Source organism: Scyliorhinus canicula, chromosome 12 (genome assembly GCF_902713615.1).
Source record: "Scyliorhinus canicula chromosome 12, sScyCan1.1, whole genome shotgun sequence".
NCBI lineage: Eukaryota > Metazoa > Chordata > Chondrichthyes > Carcharhiniformes > Scyliorhinidae > Scyliorhinus > Scyliorhinus canicula.
The window spans coordinates 143,675,429-143,702,041 of record NC_052157.1 but is presented as its reverse complement, the minus strand read 5'-3'; the positions used below and the strand labels follow the sequence as shown (position 1 = coordinate 143,702,041).

The 26,613-nt window shown below is 43.4% G+C and overlaps 1 protein-coding gene across 2 annotated transcripts in view; it reads left to right on the top strand.

Moving 5' to 3' along the window:
- The window catches only part of gosr1 (golgi SNAP receptor complex member 1), a 133,736-nt gene that overhangs the window by 31,282 nt on the left and 75,841 nt on the right, over positions 1–26,613 (top strand). For both annotated transcript variants that reach the window (XM_038814343.1, XM_038814344.1), the window contains exons 4-6: positions 2,930–3,037; positions 14,345–14,436; positions 21,443–21,517. In XM_038814343.1, the coding sequence (XP_038670271.1) occupies positions 2,930–3,037; positions 14,345–14,436; positions 21,443–21,517 (275 nt within the window). The remainder of the gene's footprint in view (positions 1–2,929; positions 3,038–14,344; positions 14,437–21,442; positions 21,518–26,613) is intronic.

Here is a 26,613-nt window from a genome sequence, read left to right as displayed (position 1 = left end):
GCAGATGGGGGCCACACCAACTCTGCTCCCACATGTCTCCTTCACTGCCCCCGATAACAAAATCTTTTAACCAGAAGAAGAAAGGTCCTTGGCTTGTCTGTACAATGATTTACATAAGCGATAGAAAGCAAGCAGGAGCTGTGCATATTTTGGGCACATCTTTTCTGCCTCTTCAATCTCAATTCATCACCCAAAATACTTTTGTCCTTAATTGTCTTCATGCATCTTTATTCCAGTGTGAAAGAGTTCCAAATCATCAATATAAGACATAGGAGCAGAATTAGGCCACTTGGCCCATCGAGTCTGCTCTGCCATTCAATCATAGCTGATATTTTCTCATCCCCATTCTGCCTTCTCCCCATAACCCCTGATCCCCTAATATGTTTGGTCTTTTTTCACTTGCCAATGCATCAGTGTTGCTTCAGGTGCTGAGCTCAGGGTGATATTTCAGATTTTTACCCCTTTTAAAAAAAAAAAATCAAATGTTAGAAAGAATTAGAGAAAAATAATTGGTATTTATGCAGCAGCTTATCACATCTCTCAGGAAAAAAAGGCACTTCACCTAATTAAGTTGCTTTTTGTTATGAGATCAGTGACTGGTTATTCTGTTCTTGTTGTTGGGAGAAGATAACCTGCTCTTTCTAAATGAGAGTCATTGAGTTTTACAGCACAAACTGCCGTGGGGTATCAGCCGATGGCAAGACGAGCTTCAGTTGCACATCTCCTTCCTGTAGTTGTGACAATATAGAAATCTGTATTGAAGTGCAAGCCTTAGTGTGCTGAAGTTCTGGGGTGAAATTCACCGAAGACTTACGTGACGCCCATTACCGGCGGGCAAAAGCGGCGCTGCTGACTCCGGCGTCGGGGCCTGCTTTTAGGCCCTAAATCTCCCGTCCCGAAAGGGCCAGCAGCGGAGTGACGCTGTACACGTCAGTTTCAGCCGCTGCGGAAGTGGCGTGTTGGAGGGGGGAAGGGAAGGTAAAGGGGGGGGGGGGGTAGCGGCGCTGGAGGGGGGGGTAGCGGCGCTGGAGGGGGGGTAGTGGCGCTGGAGGGAGGGTAGCGGCGCTGGAGGGGGGGGTAGCTTCCTCAGACTCTTCAAAAGGTTGTTTCTCCCCAGGATTAGAAAAGGTGCCTTGATAATTCACAGCGCAGAACCCTTTCTGCGCTGTGAATTATAAAGGCAGAACCCAGAAACTTTGCCAAAAGTTTTTCCCTCTCTCTCCGCGCGTTTTTCCTGTTGTTGTGAAACTGACCTGAAATCACAGAGGCTGAAGCTGAAATAGACAAATCCAGACACATCACCCACCCCGGGATCCCAGCATTTCCCTCTGCATTCTAACCAGGCAATATTCCTGGGTTTAGGCAGATTGCAATATACTCACCAAAGCCCTGCTCTCAGCCAGAGGACGGACGGGACTCCCTCTCTCTGTCTCTCTCTCTCTGTCTGTCCCCACAATCTCCCTCTCTCTCTCTCTCTCTCTCTCTCTCAAACAAAGACAAGGCAGCTGGGAGGAAGGGGAGCCTTGAGGAAGATCTGCTGATGCCCCCATCCAATGGATGCCTGGGGCCAACGCACCGTTCCCCCCCCCTCCGCACGCCGCTGCCCCCTACCCCAACCCCCCTCCCCACCCCTACCCCCCCTCCAACGCCGCTACCCCCCCTCCCCACCCCCCCAACGCCGCAACCTCCCCCAACGCCGCAACCCCTCCCCCCCAATGCCGCTACCCCCCCTCCCCACCCCTACCCCCCTCCAACGCCGCGACCCCCCCACCCCTCTCCAACGCCGCGAACCCCCCACCCTTCTCCAACGCCGCGACCACCCCTCCCAACGCCGCGACCCCCTCTCCAACGCCGCGACCCCCCCCTCCCCACCCCTCCCAACACCCCGACCCCCCTCTCCCTACCCCTCCCAACCCCTCTCCAACGCCGCTACCCCTCTCCAACGCCGCTACCCCCCCCCCCCCCCCCCCCCCCCCCCCCCGCGCACTCGATGTAGGTTACTGAACGGCGTCAACCATCATCAATGGTTGACGCCGTTATAAACCTACTTTGATTTTTGCCGACATGACCCGTGGCCACGTCGGCGGGACTTCGGCCCATCCGGGCCGGAGAATTATTCACCCTAAAAATAACATGACATCCCGCCGGCGCCAGCTGTTTTCCGAGGCGGCCGGCGGGATTTGAACAACGCCGTTTTATGGCGGGTCGGATAATTCCTAACAAAGCGGGAATAACGCCGCTGCCAGCCGATTCTCTGACCCTGCGTGGGGTTGGAGAATTTCGCCCCTGGAGTGGGAGAACCCAGAAACTTTGCCAAAAGTTTTTCCCTCTCTCTCCGCGCGTTTTTCCTGTTGTTGTGAAACTGACCTGAAATCGAGGCTGAAGCTGAAATAGACAAATCCAGACACATCTCCCACCCCGGGATCCCAGCATTTCCCTCTGCATTCTAACCAGGCAATATTCCTGGGTTTAGGCAGATTGCAATATACTCACCAAAGCCCTGCTCTCAGCCAGAGGACGGACGGGACTCCCTCTCTCTGTCTCTCTCTCTCTGTCTGTCCCCACAATCTCCCTCTCTCTCTCTCTCTCTCTCTCAAACAAAGACAAGGCAGCTGGGAGGAAGGGGAGCCTTGAGGAAGATCTGCTGATGCCCCCATCCAATGGATGCCTGGGGCCAACGCACCGTACCCCCCCCCCTCCGCACGCCGCTGCCCCCTACCCCAACCCCCCTCCCCACCCCTACCCCCCCCTCCAACGCCGCTACCCCCCTCCCCCACCCCCCCCCCCCCAACGCCGAAACCTCCCCCAACGCCGCATTGAAAATGAAGTTTACTACTTCAGAATTCTGAGTCAAAGTGCCAGTACAACGAGCACTGCCGTTATTTTTGTATGTACAAATTTCAAATGTTTTATTTGTTTTTGTCTCCAGCTCACAGGAGTAAATGACAAAATGGCAGAGTACACCTCAACTCCTGGCGTTACGTCATTGAATGCGGCACTTATGCACACATTACAAAGGCACAGAGATATTTTACAGGTACAAAGAATCTTCATTAAATTGTACTCTGGTCTTAATGTGAAAGTACAAGTATTTTATTGATGGGACAATCCATGATGTGAGGAAACATGGGTATATCTGGTTTTCCTCTCCAAAAGGCAGTGACTTGTTTTGGTTTCATTATGTGGGAATGGTTGCCCCATAATCCTTCATACCTCTCTCGAGTACCAGGTATCTTTCTGTCTCTTGACAGCCAGTATCTATAGAATCCCTAGAGTGCAGAAAGAGGCCATCGAGCCTGCACCAACCCTCTAAAAGAGCACTCTATCTATGCCCACTTCCCTGCCCTATCCCTGTAACCCCATCTAACCTCTACATCTTTTGGACACAAAGAGGTGCTGTGAGGTAGCAATGCTAACCACGTTGCCACCCCATATACTATAATCCACTGCAGTTTTCCAAAACTGAATCTTATTGCTAATGGAAAAATTGAATGGGTATCTAGACTCTGGTCATGGCTTTTACAAAGAGACATCGAGGTTCGACCTTGGTATTGTCACTACCTGCCAAAAGCAAAATCAGCAAAGTGTTTTTGTGAATTAGATGTCATCCATCTGGTGGACACTGTTGAAGGTCTAGACATCTGGCAGATGACAAGGTTGGAGTTATAATAATAGATAAATGAACCTCCGGGATGCCTTGGGAACTGTAATGGGTGTTGCAGATGTGATTCAATCTATCATTATGTGGTAAATTACCCACATCGAAACAGTTTTCGAGGTGATCCGTGATATCAAAGATTTAGAAGTGGAACATGATGATGGCCAAGATAAGTGTACAGGTCACAAGAAGCTTTAGTCGGTAATGTGTATTCTAGTCGCAAATTCTTTTAATTGAGCCCTGTTCGACAGAGCGCATAAATAGTATGTCGAATGGATTAGTTGAAATGCCATTCAGAATCACTTGGTAGAAAATATCGAAGGAAGGTCAGGGAATGTGAAAGTTCCACTTGCTTCAGGGTCGGGGATGATGACACGATTGAAAAGAGTGATCATTCCAAGCATAATCGTTGAATAAAACAATTTTGTTAGTAGATGTGGTATTCAGTGAGATACCCTTGCTGCCAAGCAAACCTTCCATGAAAAACAGCACAAATGAAATTGAACATGGAACATGATAAAGCAAAAGCCTTTGGAAAGCTTGTAAACATGCAATTTGCTCATTCAGGGCCTTATGGCACCCCTTTAACAAAACCCAGCATCTCTTAATCAGAATGTTAAAGGCAGAAAGGAGTTTGAGAGAAAAATGCAAATTGTCTTAAAGTTACATAGATAGGAGGAGGCCTTTTGGCCCTTCGAGCCTGCTCTGCCATTTATCACTATATGGCTGATCATCCAACTCAATAGCCTAATCCTGCTTTCTCCTCATAACCTTTGATCCCATTCTCCCCAAATGCTATATCTAGCCGCCTCGTGAATGTATTCAGTGTTTTAGCATCAACTACTTCCTGTAGTAATGAATTCCACAGGCTCACCACTCTTTGGGTGAAGAAATGTCTCCTCATCTTTGCCTGAAATGGTTTATCCTGACTCCTCAGACTGTGACCCCTGGTTCTCGACACACCCACCATCGGGAACATCTTCCCTGCCTCTACCCTGTTTAGTCCTGTTAGAATTTTATGTCTCTGAGATGTCCCCTCATTCTTCTGATCTCCAGCGAGAACAACCCTAACCTAGTCTTTGTTCTTTTCTTTGTTCTTCTTTTCTAGTCAATCTCTCCTTCTATGACAGTCCCGCCATCCCTGGAATCAGTCTTGTAAATCTTCGCTGCACTCCCTGGAGAGCAAGAATACGGTGGCATGGTAGCACCGTGGTTAGCACTGTTGTTTCACAGTGCCAGGGTCCCAGGTTCGATTCCCGCTTGGGTCACTGTCCAGATGAGGGACCTGTACTTGCATACCCTTTTATTTGACAAAGTAAGGTCGATAAGGTACAGCATAACCATAGACAGTGATACCGATGCTCAAGATAGGGCTATTTACCCAAAGGGTAACTGTCTAAAGTTGGTGCTAAGCTAATGTACATACCGGAACAATCCAGTCAATGGAGAAATGGTGAATTTGAAAGTGATTTTGACACTACGAACGATCACATACAACCTTTGATCAGGGTTGGGAGAGCTCCCGCAGCAGTAGGACAGAAAGGGATAGGAGAACATGTGGAGGCCATAGTTTGACTGAGCTGTACTGCAGAGCAATCTTGGAATGCTACAAACTTGGCTGGTTGAAAGGAATTTGGTGCCTGCTCTGAAGTGCTCGATTGAAAACTGCTAGCCTTGTCCACACATGGATATGTACTCCCAGGTTGGACAAAAAGTGAGACTTGTGGCTTGGGTTTTTAAAGGTGTCGATGGTAGCCATGATGTGGAAATGCTGGTGTTGGACTGGGGTGAGCACAGTAAGAAGTCTTAGAACACCAGGTTAAAGTCCAACAGGTTTGTTTCAAATCACTAGCTTTCAGAGCAGTTCTTCCTCCGGTGAATAATAACCTGGAGAAGGCGCAGTGCTCCGAAAGCTAGTGATTTGAAACAAACCTGTTGGACTTTGACCTGGTGTTGTAAGACTTCATACTGGGTTTTTAAAGAGAGACTTAGTGATCAATGTGTCAGAGTGGACTCCTGCACAGCAGGAAAAGTGACCTTAAAAGTTTTCTTAGCTCTTTTAGTCATGTGTTTGTGGGAATGTAGTTCGATTGATCAGCAATATTTTTTTGCAGGATGAAACATTTCTAAGAGAATTGATTTTTAAACCACCTAAAAATGTGAGCCATGTAGAAGGGAAACTGTGGAAATGTCAAACAAATGTGTTGAAGGTGTTATCTTTTTCATTTGGGTCTTGCTGAAAGTAGGATGTATTTAGCTGAAAGCCTCTTCAGTATCGTAAAGCAGAGCTCGTGGGCATCTTTATGATACATCTCGATGATTTTCTCCGGTGAAGTTCTGTGGAATCTTGCTGTAGATCAGACCAAAGGGGAATTTGAAGTCAGACATTAGGGGGGCATTTAAATTTTCTTCCACGATTGGGGGCTTCCACATTAATCAGGGGAGGTGGGAAGTAACTTTATTATATCTATAAAGAATCGTATCCTAATAATCGGACCCGGTTGTCACAGAAAGATGATCTTGCATCCAATAAAGAAGCAGTTAAGAAGCTTTATTGATCGGGAGGCACGGTGGTGCAGTGGTTAGCATTGCTGCCTCGCGGCACTGAGGACACAGGTTCGATCCTGACCCTGGGTCACTGTCCATGTGGAGTTTGCACATTCTCCCCGTGTCTGCGGGTCTCAACCAACAATCCAAAGCTGTGCAGGCTAGTTGGATTGGCCACATAACATTTCCCCTTAATTGGGGGAAAAAAATGAATTGGGCACTTAAATTTGTTTTTAACAAGAAGCTTCATCGATCAATTAAAATGGCTCTTTACTCAGACGAGCCGATGCCAGTCAGTTATGACATATTGGAACTTAATATTATCTTGAAGCACACTACAAATAAGGAGTTATTGAGGAAAAATAAAACATTAAAGAAATTAAATTATGAGAAATGCACACTCAGGTTTTCTGCCTTGGGTGATCCAAAAGAAAGTGGTCCTTTTTAGTGATGCTTCCTGTGCCAATCTTCCAAATGGGTATTTGGTTTATAATAATTTGGGTAGGCAAAAATTGAATATACTGTCACTTGGTTGTTAAAAGTACCCAAGCTGCCAAAATACTGGCTCCAGTAAAAATGATGGATATGGGACTTTACTTTGCAGGATTTCTAGCCAAATGTTTACAAGTGACAAGTGACATTCTGAAAAAGATTGCCCGTTGAATGCAATAGATGTACTCTTTTTGGGATAATAATGCATTCAACAAATAATGTATCTGAGAAACGATTGTAGAATGACCTTGTATGTGTAAAATTAATGTTAGAGAGTAAAGAGATCATGGGCCAGCACGGTGACGCAGTGGTTAACACTGCTGCCTCACTGCCCCGGGTCACTGTCCATGTGAAGCATGCACATTCTCTCTGTCAGTGTGGGTCTCCCACACACAACCCAAAGATGTGTAGGCTAGATGGATTGGCCACACTGGATTGCCCCTTAATTGGAAAACAAAATTGGGAACTCTAAATTTAAAAAGAGAGAAAAGAGATCTCTAAGGATAAAGTATGGGTGGATGCAAAACACTAATTATTGAACTGCTTTACAAAAAGCTGTGCTTGCTTGAAGAAGTTATTGGAAGTTCTAAAAAGGGGGTGGACTGGTATTATAAATGGTTAAATTAAATATGGAAAATCTGTTTTCCCTGATCTACAATATTTGTCTCTTGTAATTATTTGCACGTTACAAAGTGTTTGTTTTCAAGGCGTATCTGTTAATTGGATTGTTAAACTAAACCGATGAAGGGCTTTGTTTAATTGAGTACTTAAAAAGGGAGACTGCTGGGACACTGGTGATAGGTAGCTGACATTCATATATAATGCTGCATTTTGTGGACTCAACCCCATTACCAAGAAAAGTATTAGTACTGAGTTCCATGTTTCATGGCTTGGAATTGATTTAATACATCATCCTATCACGTGCAGTTGGAGATATTCCTGATGTGTATGCCTCAATTATACATTGGATAAATTGAATAAGACTTTGTGACAAAGGTTTGAGGGGTTAAACACTTTTTTGTTTAAAATTATTGTTAGGAATAATGTACAGATTTATTTTAATTTATATTTTGTATTTGGGTGTTTAAGAAAATTGGAACCTGGTCTTGGTTTCATTTGAAGGTTTTGTGAGCTGGGTACTGCAAAGTTTGTACACATTTTAAAATTTGGTTTTGCAACGCTTAAAATCAAGAGATGGGTTACCAAAGTGTTAGCAGTTTAGTGAAGTTTAGAAAATGCTGTGCTGTTCCCAAGTGACAGGGGTCCAGAATCTCTCTCAGACAGGAAAACACAGAAAGGCAATTCGTGAGTGTATACCATAGTGTGCAGGCAGAAGATCTAATCTCTCTGCTAAGAAATCCAGCAAACCTGCTGGGGAACTGAGTTTAAGGAACTCCTGTTTGCTCTGAAGTTGAAATAATGAGTTCAGATTGCATCTTCGAGGTGTCTTAGAGTGATACCAGTTGAAGAAAAACATGTAGTGAATGTTCAGAAGTACGCTGGAAGAAAACTGTTTGTAACTAGCTAACATAAGCAAGAAACCTTGATGTTGAGGCTGTGGTAAATATTCAGTGGGGTTTTTGTCTGTAAGGGTCTGTGTGGCAAAATAATTAGTGAGTGTTTGAATAATTTTATAGTATCTGTACTGGGATCTTTCCAACCTTTTTGTCTGGTGTAATGTAGTTAATTTTCTATTGTTTAACAAACATTCTATTCTCTGCTTTAACAGTGTGCTGGCAGACTTTTGTAAATACCTTTGGGGAAAATTTAATCTTTTGGATCTAAAATGAGATCTGCAAGGCGCAAATAGTGAAGTAAATGAACAAGATAAAATAATATTGATGTGATTAAGAGAGCAAAGTGGTGAGTTTGAAGAACGATGATGCACATAGGGTAAATGGTAGGAGAGATTTTAAATCTGGCGACGGGTTACAGGGCTTGATAATGGGTTGGTTGCGAAGGCGGTGGGTGGAGAGAGTAGAAGGATTTACAGTTGATTGATAGAGGAATTAACTGATTGACATTAATGCTGTATTGATTTTTTAATTTATTTTGTGTGGAAGTTGACATCTCTGTTATTGAGAAGGGCAATCAAATGGTCATTTACTGTACATTAATCAACATTTATGCTGCTGGAAATGAATCCATTGCCGAACCATATCCGCTTGCAAATGTCCACTCTTGCCAGAGGAACTATTAATTTGCAATTTTATTACATGAGTAAGGGAAGAAGAAATACAACTTTACATCATCTTTGATTTAAGAGTATGAAAAACGTTGAATGTTGTTGGATTCCGTGTAACTCTACTCACAAAGCAGAGGCTTGTTTAAACCTTTTTAATATTAGTTCAAAATTGCTTGCACATATTAATATAATCCAGTTTCCTTATTTTTCATTTTACCTTCTTTGACAAAATATTGAATTAGTTTATTGCATAGATCTGTGTTCCATTTTTTCATTTTATGACAGGGCTCTTGCATTTTGATGAAAATGACAAACACAATATGCATATGCTGGTAATGCAGCTTCTGAATGCATACCTCTGCAAATTGAAATCAAAATGATGGAAGAAACCATTAATTTCCATATTTGCTGAGTGGCATCTGAACTTGCATTATTAACGCAGAAAGATTAGATCATCGCGACATGTAAATGGGGATAAATTTTCTGACATGGAGATTTAATGGAGCAGTCTATACTGCTAATTGAGTGATAAATATGCTCCATTAAGTGCTGGATGTACAAACGACAACCTCAGCAAAAAGTGAAAGGTGGCTGGAAGTAATAGCTTTCCAAGAAAGGGACATTTTGCATTTTAATTAGGCACGGTTGTGAGGATACACTGGTAACCCATTAAAAGGTACTTGAAAGTAAAGTCTCATTCTTTGTATAAAACTTTGCATCATCCATTCACTAAAATTATATTTCATAAATTGACAGTTTCACAATAAAAGATCACAGCTGTCGATAACTATTTTCTCTACATAAATTAATGAAGGTGTCCCACGTTTCTGTTAATAGTGGAGGCTTTCTTTACACACTGTACAATTAAATTGAAGTAAACAGGTTAAAATCTATTTTAATTAGCTTGGTCTATGAGGTGCCAAACCGATCAATATGTTTGCAAATGTATTTAAATTTCCTAATTTCAAAATATTTTGAAATATTAAAGAGAAATGAGCTGGGGAATCCACAGTACAACAAAAAAATCAATCGTTTATCCACATGTCTGTTAACTCCTTTGGGAGCTGACTGAAGATCAGCTACATCTGCTCTCGCTACCAGAAGGGAAGCAGTTTGCTGGTGTGTGACGTTTCATCCGCTTGCAAATTTGTCTGTGACTGAATCTGTTAATTTCCGGGTTCTGGGATTTTGTATCCAGGATTGGGAAGGATCCTGATGGTCAATTCTGTGAAAACAGCCACTGGACGCATTGCACACACTTTAGACATGAGACCAGATGATATCCAGCAAGCTGCCGTGAGTTGCAGACTACTGATGATCAGAGTTTTTCTTCAGAAAGTGTACCAGCACAGTAGCACAGTGGGTAGCACTGTTGCTTCACAGCTCCAGGGTCGCAGGTTCGATTCCCGTCGTGGGTCTCTGTGTGGAGTCTGTACGTTCTCCCCGGGTCAGCATGGGTTTCCTCCGGTTTCCCCCCACAAGTCCGGAAAGACATGCTTGTTAGATGAATTGGACGTTCTGAATTCTTCCTCTCTGCGCCGGAATGTGGGACTAGGGGCTTTTCACAGTAACTTCATTGCAGTGTTAATGTAAGTCTACTTGTGACAATAAAGATTATTACTATAAGTATAATTATAGCAATGTAAATAATCTAGGAAAATGGAAATATAGTACTTTCAGAAGAGTTCCAAGTAATTTGAATTATCTGGTAGTCTGTACTAAAATTTGAGACCTTTCCTCTCAATAATGGACTGGCATTCAAGCTTCGGTACATTGTGTATGTTCGTGCCATCCATGAAATTTATCAGTTCACTATATCATGAACTTGTCATGGACTAATGTAATTATTTTCAGATTCCCCCCCCCCCCCCCCCCCCGCCCATCCCCATAACCCTCCCATCTAAACTTAGAATACTATAAAATTTAATATAATTTTAGCATGGCCAATCCACCTAACCTACACATCTTTGGACTGTGGGACCTTATTCTTAGCTTGTGAAATAATTTGTTATGATGTGGAGATGCTAATTTGTTGATTAGCACTTCTGAGTTTCAGTAATATGGAAGATTAACTACAAGTACTTCAGAAGGCAACAATCAGTTTGATGGCTCTTCATGGGAAGAACATTTTTTGCTGTAAAAAGAGAACAGATAAAGTGCTTTGTGCCAGAAGCCAACTAAGGACTGAACTGGCGGGTTTTCTCATTGACTGGACTGAAAATGGAGAACAAGTGTGTAATTCAGTGTGAATTTAACAACTTGCAAGCCTTGATGGCTGCATACAAACATTTGGGGCTTTGTTCTAGTCATTCCTTTGTCCTTTTCAGGATACCTGTTGCGTGGTTACGACCATTTTCTGAATGTGGCCCAAGTATTTCGAATTTAGGGAGTGAATAATAATTTTGGCCTATTTCAGTCTTTTGTAAGACACTTATTTAATTATCTAATTTAAACACAAAAATTGCAGGAACATGATCCATTTTTAAATTTCATTCTCTTTAAGAAACCACAATGTCTTGGACACCTCGGTTATTAAGAACTATTCACTTTGGCCAACAAATATTACTTGTTAAAACAACATTACTTGTTGACTCCTATGGTGACAATGTAGATCAAGCCAATAAAATTTGTCGATGTAGGTCAAAACAAACTGGATCACACTGGCCTGGGGTTTACGGGGCACCAGTATTCTATTTGCTTATGGTCGAGACTTCTGCTGCTGCCCAGGCAGTTAATCCCGTTTTAGAGAGCTGTCGGCAAACCTTGTCATCCAAGCGGTGCCAGGTACAACTGGTGCCACGGCTGGGATTACAGGCAGTCCCTGAGCAAGAGGAGATTATGGAGCTGGATTTCAAGGTAAGCCTGGGGTATGGCTAGGTTGGTGAGGGGAGTGGAGGCTGGTTTTGAGATGCTGTTTGGGGGATAGATAAGGGGCTGTATGACTTTTTTTTGGGGGGGGGGGGGGGGGCTGTGCCTCAGGCACAGGGAACCAAAAAAGGTTATTTTGCCCGACACCAGACTGCACAGTAAAAGTTGACTGGCTACTTACCTAGTATGGACCGCCTCCTGCCTTGGGTAAAATAGCAAGGCATGCAGAATGAGGTGTTTCAAGTAGCCATTAATTGTCCATTTAGGGCCTCAATAGATCCAAGGGTGGACCTGACACCTCCCCGCCCACTGTAAAACAGGAGGTGGTGCAGGAATGTGGTAGGAAGACTGTGTGGGCTGGCTTTTACAAGCCTTCAAACATGCCAGGTGGGGAGTAAAATCCAGCCCATTTTTCTGTTTACCCGAATTACAAATATGTTTGTGCAATTTCAGAAATTGAATTGTCAAGTAGAACTGAATCTGTTTGTTTTAGAAATGTGTACCTGGTCTGTCTACAGAGGAGATGTCTCGGGAGCAATGGATGGTTTTGATAAATGTTTCTTTTTATTGCTAAATCACCAGAGCCAGTTGACCTACACTCAAAACTACCAAAGAATTGAGAGGTGCTTTCTGAAAAAGGAATTGTATTAAAGCACTGGATGATGGCAAACTGGATATGGAATAGCTTGTACAGAATGTCAGCATAGGTGAAATTGTTTGAGAGCGTAATGGAAAAATATTACATCCAGTATTTATGAATTGAAATGGACATACACTAATTAGCACTGACTACAAATTTTTGCATCTAATATAAATGCCTTTAAAAGGAGTACATCTTTTTGAAGATGCAAAGCAGAACTTTATTATTGGAGAGTTCCTCTCAATGTAGGCATAAAATAAAGAAAGGTACAGCACAGGAAGAGGCCATTTGGCCATCCAAGCCTGCTGCCAGTCTAACTAAAACCTTCTGCACTTCCGGGGCCCATATCCTTCTATTCCCATCCTAGTCATGTATTTGTCAAGACTCACCTTAAACATCACTATAGTACCTGCTTCCACCACCGTCTCCGGCAGTGAGCTCCAGGCACCCACTACCCTCTGTTTATTTTTTAAAAAAACTTCCCTCGCACATCTCCTCTAAACTTTGCCCCTCACACCGTAAACCTATGTCCATTAATTTAAATTTTGGTAGTTATATCCGCTAGATGTGCCCAGTGGAAAAATTACTTAAGTTTGGCTACGGTTCTGCTTGCATTAGGTTAATACTGCCAAGGATCCACCTCTTTTCCTACCTCACCTTTGTTTTCAAAAATAATTTGTGAAAAATAATTAATCAACATTGCGCAGAGGCAGAATATTACAGATTGAACAAATGTTCTCTCTGAAAATGACGTGGGTGATCTATTCAGTGGGTTGGTTGGTTCTGAATTTATAAAATTCACTAGGCTACAACACTGGTATCAGTAAGGGTTGAATTCTTGCCTTTGCAAAGGAAAGGAATACTTGCTGCTGTATTTCTCATTACATGAAGCCAATATTAGCTGCAAATGAAGAAACTTTGTGCCATTGCTGTCCCCTTGTTGCGATGTTTTAATTTGGTCAGATGTTACAAAGAAGAATTTTCAGTAGGACTTCATTTTGCAGTCTCATTATTGCAGTACAATTGCCAGTGCCATTTGTGATTTTGGCAGCAGCCTTTTAATCAAGGTATATGCTTCATATGCCGTGGGCAGCATGATAGCACTGTGGCTTCACAGCACCAGGGTCACAGGTTCGATTCCCCACTGGGTCACTGTCTATGCGGAGTCTGCCTGTTATCCCAATGTCTGCGTGGGTTTCCTCCAGGTGCTCCGGTTTCCTCCCACAGTCGAAAGACGTGCAGGTTAGGTGGATTGGCCATGATAAATTGCCCTTAGTGACCAAAATGGGGTTATTGGGTTACGGAGATGGGGTGGAAGCGAGGGCTTAAATGGGTCGGTGCAGACTCGATGGGCGAATGGTCTCCTTCTGCACTGTCTGTTCTATGTTCATCTGTATGAGCTAAACAACCTGAAGAAATATCCCTTGGATACCACTTCCCTTCTCGAGACTTCAGACTTGCTGCCTTTGTTTTCCCCAGCTGTAGACACAGTAGCCTAGATATTGGGAGCCACCGGTGAATCATCCTATCCCCTAAATGAATAGGCACGAGGACAGCACGGTGGCGCAGTGGTTAGCCCTACTGCCTCACGGCGCCGAGGACCTGGGTTCGATCCTCGCCGCACGTCACTGTGTGGAGTTTGCACAAGAGCTTTCTCTGATGTGGGCCAGGCTGCCGTTTCTTTTTCCTTTTTCTTTTTTTTTTCTTTTGTTTACTCTGATGCCTAAACCAATATCTTGGAAGCATACTTCCTGCATTTGAAAGACTGGAAAGGTGTGAATTTCTCAACCATTTTAGAAATGGGCCTGACTTCAAATTGATGATGGAGAGGTTCCCAATTCCTAATATAATATATGGAAAGTGTCTTTCAGGATGAGCAGTACAAGGATAAATGCACTAACATGGATAGATTATTCTAAGTGTTTAGTAATTTTAATTTGCTTTTTTTTTTCAGGATTATACACACGAGTTTAATAAAACCAAAGCAAACTTCATTGCAATCCGAGAACGCGAAGACTTGTTGGGATCAGTTCGGAAAGATATTGAGTAAGTAATTATTTAGCAGAGTCGTACAGAAGACATCGTCACACTGTTTCCATTTAGAACAGAATAATTTGCAGCAAAGATGGAGCCCATTTGGCCTATCTGATCCATCCCAGTTCCCTGTGGAGCAATCCAGTCAGTCCCATTTCTCCCACTGTGTGTCTGTAGCCCTACAGGTTTATTTCCTGCAAGTGTGCATCCCTTTTGAAATCATGTGAAACCTTGAGCAGAAAGTTCCAGGTCATTACCACTCACTGTGTAAAAAGGTTGTTCCTCGCATTCCCATCTGCATCTCACACCCAAAATCTTTAATCTATGACCCCCTCATCCTTGTGCCATCAGCTGATGAGAAGTGATTTTCCTTGTTAAGCCTTCCATAATTTTGTACACTTGTTAAATCTTCCCTTCACCTCCTTTGCTCCATGGAGAGCAACACCAGCCTTTCCAACCAAATCTTGTAATTAACCCCCCCTCCCCCCCCCCCCCCCCCCCCCCCCCCCCCCCCCCAGAACCATTTGGCATCTTCACACCTTTCCTCAAGTATGGCGACCAGAACTGGCGGTGGTACTCTAGATGAGATGAAATGAAAATTGCTTTTTGTCACGAGTAGACTTCAATGAAGTTACTGTGAAAAGCCCCTAGTCGCCACATTCCGGCACCTGTTCGGGGAGGCTGGTACGGGAATCGAACCGTGCTGCTCGCCTGCATTGTCTGCTTTAAAAGCCAGCGATTTAGCCCAGTGAGCTAAACCAGCCCCAAGTTACTGTGAATAGCCCCTAGTCGCCACATTCCGGTGCCTGTTCGGGGAGGCTGTTACGGGAAATAACGGCATGAAGAAATCAGTTGATATGTTACTTCTTACAAATGAAGAATAAAAAATAACCAATTAACCAGTTTCTGATCAAAGAAAAATTACAACATATATTTAATATTTGGAAATGCAGGCCATTCAATGTTAGCATTTTTGCCTTAGAACAGGAATCATGATATGCATCTTAATACCGTAAGTGAGAAATGTTACTTATTCATTTAATAGAAACTGATAACAGGTTTTTCAGTACATGATGCCTTAGAAGTATGTTTACAACAAATCCTCTAGAATATTAAACCAAAACTCAAAATATAACCTTATTTCACAATTGAAGTCCTATTTTATTCAATAGTATCACAGTCAGTGGAGGCTGCAAACTTGCAAATGAAAGTAGGTATTTTAAATCATCCCTATTCCACAGTGAAGGTTTAGTTTAAGCGTTAAGCAGCATCGAGTCATCAGTTCATCATATCCAAGGACAGAGAACAGATTTACATTTAGTTGATATCGATCATGAAATGAAATGAAAATCGCTTTTTGTCACGAGTAGGCTTCAATGAAGTTACTGTGAAAAGCCCCTAGTCACCACATTCCGGCGCCTGTTCAGGCAGGCTGGTACGGGAATTGAACCGTGCTGCTGGCCTGCCTTGGTCTGCTTTAAAAGCTGGCGATTTAGCCCAGTGTGCTAAACCAGCCAGTTGGGGTCTAACCAGAATTTATTGAAGGTTCAACATAACTTGCTTGCTCTTCCTTGTCTTTATTTATGCAGGCCAAGATCCAATACACTTTGCTTAACTGCTGTCGATCTGTCCAGCCACCTTCAGAAACTGATGCACATGCACCCCAGGTTCCTCTGTTCCTGCACACCCTTTAGAACTGGGCCATTAAGTCTATATTGCCTCTCTCTATCCCCTCAGCCAAAGTGCATCACCTCACGCTTCTCATCCTTGTGTTCAAACTCCTCCATGACTTGGCTTCTACTACATTCGCTAGAATTACGGCCGTCCCTGATCTCTGGACTCTTCCAATTCTTGCCCCTGATTTTCCTCGCTCTGTAAACCTCCCTGCTCTATTTGAGGAGGGGTTGGCATAGTGGTCCTGTCACTGGACTGGTGATCCTGAGACCCAGGTTAATACTCTGGGGGCTTGGGTTCAAATACCGCCATAACAGATGGTGGGAACTGAATCCAAAAACATTCAATAAATTAAACGTCTAATGATCATGAAAGGATTGTCATAAAGCAAATTACTGCGGAAACAAAAAACAAAAAGTGCTGGACAATCTCAGCATGTGTGACAGCATCTGTGGAGAGCGAATGGAGCTAACGTTTCAAGTCTGGATGAGCTTTTGTCAGAATATTTCCGACTCAAACATCAACTCCGTTCTCTCCACAGATGCTGTCAGACCTGCTGAGATTGACCATTGTCATAAAAAAACCCACTAATATCCTTTAGAGAAGGAAATTTGCAGTCCTCACCTGGTCTGGACTATATGTGACTCCAGGTTGACAGCAATGTGGCTGACTCTTAAATACCCTCTGAAATGACCTAGCAAGCCACTTGATTGTATCAAACTGCTGTAAAGTCAATAAAGAGGAAATAAATCAGACGTACCACCCTGCATCGACCGTGGCACTGCAAATGACAACAGCAAACCCAGCCCTGTCAAACCAGCAAAGTCCTCCTTCCTAACATCGCGGGGATTTTTCCAAAATTGGGAGAGCTGTCTCACAGACGACTCATAGAATTTACAGTGCAGAAGGAGGCCATTCTGCACCGGCCCTTACAAAGAGCACCCTACTCAAGCCCACGTATCTACCCTATCCCTGTAACCCAGTAACCCCACTTAAACTTTTTGGACACTAGGGGCAAGTTAGCATGGCCACTCCACCTAACCTGCACCTCTTTGGTCTGTGGGAGGAAACCAGAGCACCCGGAGGATACCCACGCAGACACGGGGAGAACGTGCAGACTCCGCACAAGCAGTGACCCAGCCAGGAATCAAACCTGTGACCCTGGAGCTGTGAAGCAACTATGCTAACTACTAAGCTACAGTGCTGCCCCTATGCTACCGTGCTGCCCCAGTCAAGCAATAGCCTTGACATAGTCACAATCACGGAATCATATCTTACAGAAAACATCCCGGACACGACCATCACCATCGGCAGGTCAGACACAGAAGGCTGCACAATGATATACAGTCGGGAGGGAGTTTCCCTTGGCATCCTCAACATCAACTCCAGACACTGAAGTCTCACGGCTTCAGCTCAAACATGGGCAAAGAAACCTCCTGCTGATTACCATATACCGTCCACCTTCAACTGATGAATCAGTACTCCTCCATGTTTAACACCACTTGGAGGAAGCACTGAGGATGGCAGGGGCACAGCATGTACTCTGGGTGGGGGACGTCAATGTCCACCATCAAGAGTAGCTCAGTAGCATCACTACTGACCGAGCTAGCTGAGTCCTAAAGCACATAGCTGCTAGACAGGGTCTGCGACTGGTGGTGAGGGAACCAACAAGAGAAAAAACATACAGGACCTCATCCTCCCCAATCTGCTTACTGCATATGCATCTGTCCACCACAAAGTCCTTATGGAAACAAAGTCCCATCTTCACATTGACGATACCTTCCATTGTGTTGTGTGGCACTACCATTGTGCTAAACGAGGTAGATTCAGAACAGAACTAACAACTCGGGACTAGGCATCCACGAAGTGAGATCTCTGCAGTAGCAGAATTGTACTCAGCCACAATCTGTAACCTCATGGCCTGGTGTATCCCCCACTCTGCCATCCCCACCAAGCCAGGGGATCAACCCTGGTTCAACGAAAAGTACAGGAGGGCATGCCAGGAGCAGCACCAGGCATACCTAAAAATGAGGTTGTGAATGGTGAAGCTACAACACAGGACTACCTGATGCCAAACTACATAAGCAGCAAGTGATAGACAGAGCTATACAATCCCACAACCAACGGATCAGATCTAAGCTCTGCCTTTGTGCCACATCCAGTTGTGAATGATGGTAGACAATTAAACAACTAACTGTGGGAGGAGGCTCCACAAATATTCCCATCCTCCACGATGGAGGAGCCCAGCACATAGGCGCAAAAGACGAGGCTGAAGCATTCACAATAATCTTCAGCCAAAAGTGCCAGGTAGATGATCCATCTCGGTCAGCTCCAGACGTCACCGCAGTATCACATGCTAGCCTTCAGCCAATTCGATTCACCCCAAGAAATGGCTGAAGGTGCTGGATACGGCAAAGGCCTATGGGTTCTGATAATATTCAGGCAATAGTACTGAGGATTTGTGCTCCAGAACTTACCGCGTTCCTAGCCAAGCTGTTCCAGTACAGACACAACACTGGCATCTACCCAGCAATGTGGAAAGTTTCCCCAAGTATGTTACACACAAACCAGGACAAGTTCAACCTGGCCAATTACTGCCCTATCAGTCTACTCTCAATCATTAGTAAAGTAATGGAAGGGGTCAACAGCGCTATCAAGGGGTGTTTACTTAGGAATAACCTTGACACCGACATTCAGTTTGAGTTCAGCAAGGGTCACTTAGCTCCTGACCTCTTTGCAACTTTGGTTCAAACGTGGATAAAAGGGGTAAACGCAGAGGTGATGTGAGTGAATGCCCTAGACATCAAGGCACTATTTGATCAAATATGCCATCAGGGAAAAACGAGTCAATTTGGGAGTTGGGGGAAGACTCTCCACTGCTTGGAGTCATACCTAGCACAAAGGAAGATGGTTGTGCTTGTTGGAAGTCAGTCATCTCAGTCCTGGGCCATCACTGCAGGAGTATCCGAGGCCCAACCATCTTCAGCTGCTTCATCAATGATCTTCCTTCCAGCAGAATATCAGATGTGGGGATGTTCGCTAATGGATTGCACACCACTCGCAACTCCTCAGACACTGAAGCAGTCCACGTGCAAATGTAGCAAGACCTGGACAATATCCAGGTTTGGGCTGACTAGTGGCAAGTAACATTCAAGTGCCGGGCAATGACCATCTCCAATAAGGGAGAATCAAACCAATGCTGCTTGGCATTCAATGGCATTACCATCACTGAATCCCCTACTATCAACATTCTGAGGGTTACCATTGATCAAAAACTGAACTGGACAAGCCATATAAATACTGTGGCTACAAGAACAGGTCAAAGGCTAGGAATACTGCAGCGAGTAACTCACTTTCTGAGTCCCCATAACCTGCCCAACATTTACAAGGCACAAATCAGGGGTGTAATGGAATACTCCTCCACTTACCTGGATGTGTGCAGCTCCAACAACACAAGAAGCTCAACACCATCCAGAACAAAGCCTAATTAATATGTACCCCTCCCACAAACATTCACTCCCTCCACACCAACGCACAGTAGCAGCAGTGTGTACCATCTACAAGATGTATTGCAGGAGCTCACGAAGTCTCCTCAGGCAGCCCCATCTAAACCCATGACCACTACCATCTAAAAGGACAAGGGCAGCAGGTACATGGGCACCCCACCGCCTGGAAGTTGACATCCAAGTCACTCGCCACCCTGATTTGGAAATACATTGTCGTTCCTTCAGTGTTGCTGCATCAAAATCCTGGAACTCCCTCCTGAACAGCGCTGTAGGAGTACCTACAACACCTGGACTGCAGCGTTTCAAGAAGGCAGCAAACCAACACCTTAAGGGCAACTAGTGATGGGCAACAAATGCTGGCCGAGTCAATGAAACCGATAAAATGAATGTTAATTAAAAAATTTCTGACTTGTCCTAATATCCCCTTGCTGAGGTTCATCGATGGGTGTTTGTTTTCTGAGAATGATCCCTGTGAAGCATCCTGGGTGTTTTACTATGTTAAAGGCCAAATAAGAAAATTGCAGATTGACTTTGCTTTAATTGTTGCCCTGTAGAGCCTTTCATTTGCTTTTATATTTTTGATTTCAATTAAATTGGGGACTGGGTGCATCTAGTTTTCATGGAGCAAAATCCTTCAAATGCGCAGCAAATATTTCATATGGATTTGGATGCTTGTAGCCACAACACTTTTGCACAATACGCCCACTCTTACCATAAGGTGCCCTTAAAGTATCTTGATTCTCACTTCCTGCTGCGTTTATTCTGTTTGTCCCTTTTAAAGTGTATAGTGAGCGATACATCACTGCGATTTATGGTATATTACAAAACAGCATCTGAATAATGCACAGTGTGCACCTTCCTTTTCCAACAAGTACAGAAATTTCTCATTTAAAGTTATAGTTGGATTGACAAGTAAACAACTTAACTGAATCAATTTTTTTCCATTAAAACTAATGTAAAAGCTGTTAGATTTTGTAAGACCTTCCTTATCATTAAAACAGTATTTACAATATTGATAAATAAAATAACTTTTAAAATAAAATAGATTTGAATATGTTAACTTTCAACTTGCAGTACCTCCTGTCTGCCGCGCACACCACTCCAAGACTCTCCTGATTGATGTGGACCCTTCCTTTCCCTGGCCCTACGGCACGGCTTGCAGCCTCCCCTGACTCCCTGCTCCTTCCCAACGTGAAGCTCCTCCCACTTACCGACTCCGCAGGCCCTCCCACCTCATACCTGTTATGAAATCATAGCATAAACTGAGACTTTTTGGATCTAAACTAATAAATTATGTGGTGAATAATTTGAAATATACATTCACCAAAAAGATTAATCTTTTGTATATTTTATAAATTTACTACAAATCCTTTCCGTATGCATTAAACTCCAACACCATTAAGTGACTTTGACAGTCAAGCAGATGTGTATTATCAATGTTCAATTTATTTTCTATTTTGATTGAGTTAAAAATTAACAGATAATTTAGTAAAACAGCACTAATTACCCATGTTACAGTGACCTATCCACTCTTACAGTAAATATATTAATTATAAAATGACTCAAGTTTTCAAGTGTCAAAATATCAGCTGATGTAGAAACTCGGGTGAAAATATTTACAGTGTCAAAATGATTTTGTAGCTTACTTCAGGTGTATTTAAATGCCAGAAAAATAAACTTGTCAATGATCTGAAGGGATAATACTATAACCTGTCGGTCAAGTTAAATATTAGAATTAACGTAGTACGCTGTGACAAATGTTTCTGTCGTGTGGATGCAAAATAATACTTTATTATTTATCTTGACCTTTTAATAAAGTCTTCATGTTTTAACTTTAGATCATACAAAAGTGGGTCAGGAGTAAACAACAGAAGAACAGAGCTGTTCTTGAAAGAACATGAACACCTTCGAAAGTAAGTTAATTTTTGTGTGTTTTTCAATAGTTGCTGGATTCATGCATTTCTGATGTCTAAGATCAAGGTGCAGACTAAAGGAGGGTAATATGTGAAGCAAAACATTGGAGAGAATTGCAGTTATGATGTAGTAATCTAATCGGGGGTCCACATAAAATGCAAAAAGCTTGTGAACCCCAAGTTACAGGACAGCAGTTATGTATGTTACTCATCGCTTAAACCGAGAGCCAGTTTTGTTCACTTAAGGTGCTGTTAGTTACCATAAGTGAACTTGAGTCCTTTTGTAAGTAGGATGTGCATACAAGTGTATTAATGGTTGTCCTGTAGATGTAATGAGTTACGAAGCAATTCTATATCCCATACATTGGACCCATTTGAAAGCAATGAGCGGAATATTTGGCGTTTTCTTCAAATAATTTTGGTGTGTCCAAGTCATCCTGATATTTTTTTTCCCCCTGAGAATTGCGTGGAGAGTCTGTGATTCGGACATTCAATAACTGCAGTGGTTCTTGAATATATACCACTGCCACTTTTTGCTTTTAAAGAATTTTCATTGTCTCTAAGGGCTCTGTTATACAGGTAAATCCCGAAAACCAATTTACCGGAAATGAAAGTGACTGGGTTGTCTGTCATTTTGGTTTATTTTTTCGGTTGATTTAGGCTGAAGCATTCCCTTGTGGAAATTATTTTCTTTAATCGTCTGCTGATTCCGCTTTTTTTTGTTTATGGACTTGCACTGTGAAATAAATCCATCTTTGTTTGACTGTATCGCTGTTCTCTGATTGTTTTACTATAACTCTCCCACGGGTCAAATGCACAATACCAGTTTTAAGGAAAATCCTTTTTTATGGAATAAGCTCGGCTCTGACGCATTTTGTAAAAACATTTCATGGTATTTAATGCCATTGGTGTCTTTTTATTTGATGCCTGTAATAACCTGCATGTGACATGCCTGAGGTTCATCCTGATTGGACTGGGAATTACCCAACATTTGTATAATAGGTGAGCCTCTGCAGTCGCTGATGGGAAGGAGTAAGAACCCGGTAATGTGTAACCGGGCCCTATGTATGTGCCGCTGTCAAGCTGAAGAAATTTATCCCTGTGAACTTGCTGGACTCCCCATGTTGTTACTGTATTGGCAACGAGGGGGATTGGAGCTCCCTGAAATCTTTTTCACAACTGTGTGGACTGAGGTACAGACTAATTTTGTCGCAGTGATGCCTTTTCCAGACCCTGTGTTGAGAGCGAAGATAAGCTCCAGGCCGGGGTTTCTGATGCTGGCTTGTGGAGCGCGTATGCTGTGTTGTTCCAGGGTCCGATGTATCCGGCAGTACCGGAAGTGGCCTTGTCGGAGATGGCTTTTGGTGGAGGTTGCATGGCGTTTTCATTCATTTCCATCTGCTGTGGTATTGCACTGCCAGCTTACTGCGGCAGCGGGTCCATCGGGAAGTCCGTTCTCTAGTTTTGTCGCCGCTCCCTTGGATTTCGAAGGACTGTTCCGTGACCGTTAGGGAAGTGGACTGTACGACAGCTATGTTCTACATAGGTGCTGACGGTTGGTGTACGGGCTACAGATTTTTGAGCCTAGAGGCTCTTGAGTTGATATGCGTGTGACTGACTGTCTACGTTGAGTTGACTGGGTGTCCGGAGTGTGAACGCTGGTCTTGTGGTGTTCTGTTCAGGGCTCTGTTTTATCTATGTTATGCTTAAATTACATCAATGCGGTGCAAGCTCTTGGAGCGACGGCTCCCTGAGTGTTTTCGGTGTGTGCGTAAATCCTCCCCCTTTTGTGAGCTGACGCTGTGGCAGGCATTGGGGGGTGTACAGGGTACGGAACTTGGGCGTTGTCTGTTTCTCCCACCCACTCGGTCCCTCTGTGGCTGGAAGTAATGCTGTGCTGGTAAGACCTTGGGTCGATGGATCAGAAGCCGAAATGCGCACAGTCCTCGGTCTCGCCCATTAATGTCTACTCCATTTGTGTGTGTGTGTGCGCCCAGATGTAATGTTCGATGAGGTGGATACGGCCCATCCTGCTTCTCTCTTCTCCTCTCTTTCCCCTCCACCCCCGGTTCGGTGGCGCCTCCTGTGGTCGGTTGCAGTTGTTGCACCGGTTTTGTCCATTAATTGGTCCTCTCCTTCTCTGGGGTTGCCTTTCAATGGGTTTGTGGACTTTGGGGGGTGGGGGGGTTGTAATAACCTGCATGTGACACGTCTGAGATTCATCCAGCTGGGGATGATTGCTACCTTGTCCTGATTGGACTGGGAATTACCCAGCATTTGTATAGTAGGTCCCCCTCTATAGTAGCCGACAGAAAGGAGTAAGGAGCCGGTAATGTATAACCGGGCCCTATGCATGTGCCACTGTCAAGCTGAATAAATGTCTCCCTAGTGAACTCTCCGAACTCCCCTTGTCATTACTATAATGCCTCTAATGTATTTTATAATAAAGTTTGGCAGTATCTTTTGTCGTTATTTTCTTAAGTGATCGGGTTGAATTTCTACTTGACTACATTTAAAAACTGATGTTCGCTGGATATGTTTCAGTTGTCTTTTTGAAATTGCACAGAAATGTGCAGTGACCTCGTCAATAATGAGCTCTTGGAGAGGAAGAAAAATGTAATTACAATACATTAGTAAATAGAATTACTCCTATGGGAGACCTTTTATTTTTTAAAGAAATTCAGATTGTGGAACAAAATGATAATGATTTCTGGAATTTGATCATTTTAGACCAACACTTAAATATTTCGACTTTTCTTCTTAGAAAAAAGTTCTGAAACTTCGAAGTTGTTTTGAATGCAAAGTGGAATATTATGCTAGGTTTTCCTCCGCTTTGTTGCGTATCCCTGAATTCTGCTGCAGTGCAAACGTTTGGAAGCATCTGGTGCAATTTATTTGCAGTTAAAGTAGGCTCATTGTTTGTGAAGCTCCATTCAAGCTTACAAACTGCAGATTTGAGGCTATTTGGGTGGCTATAATAATAATCTTTATTAGTGTCCAAGCAGGCTTACATTAACACTGCAATGAAGTTACTGTGAAAAGCCCCTAGTCGCCACACTCCAGAGCCTGTTCGAGTACATTGAGAGAGAATTCAGAATATCCAATTCACCTAACAGCATGTCTTGGGACTTGTGGGAGGAAGCTCGGAGCACGCGGAGGAAACCCACGCAGACACTGGGAGAACGTGCAGACTCCACACAGAAAGTGGCCCAAGCCGGGAAGCGATCCCGGATCCCTGGCGCTGTGAATCAACAGTGCTAACCACTGTGCTACCATGCTAAGTGAGTACTTGGGTCGAAGGGCGATAAAATTGTATGCCTCAAGTCTAAAAATCTTGAATACGTTCAGAAATCAGAAACAAACGTGGAACTGGCACTAATTGTTTTCAAAAAATGTAGGATCCAAAAAACCTATAACACTGATGGAGGCCATTTGGCCCCTTGTGCCTGCCAGGAGCTATTCAATTTTGTCCTGTACCACAGCTTTTCCTCGTAACCCGAATTTGTTCACAAATGTTTACTTTATTAGGGTTTCTGATAATTAAGGTGTTGCTGATTCTTTCTTTCTATTTCTGGTGTTTTACAGTTCATTACTTGTGAAACACTTTGTCTCCTACCAGTGCAAGCTGGCCAGAAATATGGCCACCGATACACATTGGCGTATATGCACCGGCCCGTGCATGCGCAGGAAGCCAATGATGCTGCGTTGCTGTATATGGTTTTAATTTATGGTCATAGTGTGGGGAGCAGTAGGCGCAGTGTTGATTTGTTACATTATTATGAGTATTTGCATATACTGTACTGCAGCGATTAAAACTGTTCCCTGCCACGTATGCACAGAAACTAACTCAGCTCTCAAACCACCATATGTATTATGCCTTATTTTTTGAAAATAAATTCTCAATGCAACTGAATATTAGCACAGTGAGAGCACTGCTTCACAACCTTATAGTGCCAGAGTTCCATTCTTTCTGGAATAATCACATTTTCCCATTGTCACCAGCTTCATACAACCATACAGCCCGATCAACTTTGTCTTATTATCGCGTTTAACAAGAAAGAAAATTAGGCATTTGGAGGTTTGTAAAGGAAAATAACCCTGCATTCTGTCCTTGGTTGCTTTTTATTTATTGGCCTCTTGTGATGCATTTGTGGGCAGCTTGCTACTACGTTGCTGTAGGGAATTTGAGGGAAAAGTAGAATCCCTAAGGGAATAGTATGAACTTTTGAACTAAGATAGACAAGTTAAATTTGAGTGGCTCCCAAGTACAAATAGGACCCTTCACTGAAAAACTGAAATCAGGAGTTTGGCATACACGGACATCACTAGCAAATGGGACCCGTTGTCCACAATGACGCCACATTGTAACAACAGCACATGCATCGTGCTGGCAGAAAATGCAGCCTTTATGAAACTTAATGCTTTCCCTTCCGGCAGCCTGCTCATTTGATGTGAATAGTAGTCATCTGCCTCCTGGTGTTATAGCCATGGTGCTTTTACAAGCATATACGTTGTGTTCTACAGACTATCATTGATAAGTGAACAAAACAACACTAGAGTATTGCTGGGAAAAGATATTCTGTTTAAGTTTTCGTCTTGCACTCATCAGGACAGGCAAAGAACATCAATGTCAGGGGAAACTATGAGAAGAAAGTGCTGATTGGGTGGCACCTCTGATAGAGGTATTGTCATGGAAAATGCACCAGTTGATGGTGACCGACCAGTTCTGTGCTACCAAACAATACAATTTTAGTTTAAGCTGTTAAGTCAGCTGGCTCAGTTAGTAAGTTAGGTGCTGCCTGCAAAACAGAAATCTAATGAATTAGGCTGGGTTGCACATGTTACGATTCCCAGAGACCAATAACTTTTTAAAAAAGAGATTTGACTTCCAGTTTAAGACTTTCACAGCGACACGCTAATTCTCACAATTCTCCCTCGCCCAAGGGTTTTTGGCAAAACCATCTTATTTGGCCCTTGTTTTTAGGTCTTAAAACCCGGCACATGCATTCCAATTGACTTAACCATGGCCCCTGACCCATGATAACCAGACCCCACAAGCTTATCGTTGGGCAGAGCGAGGAGCAGTTCACATGTTT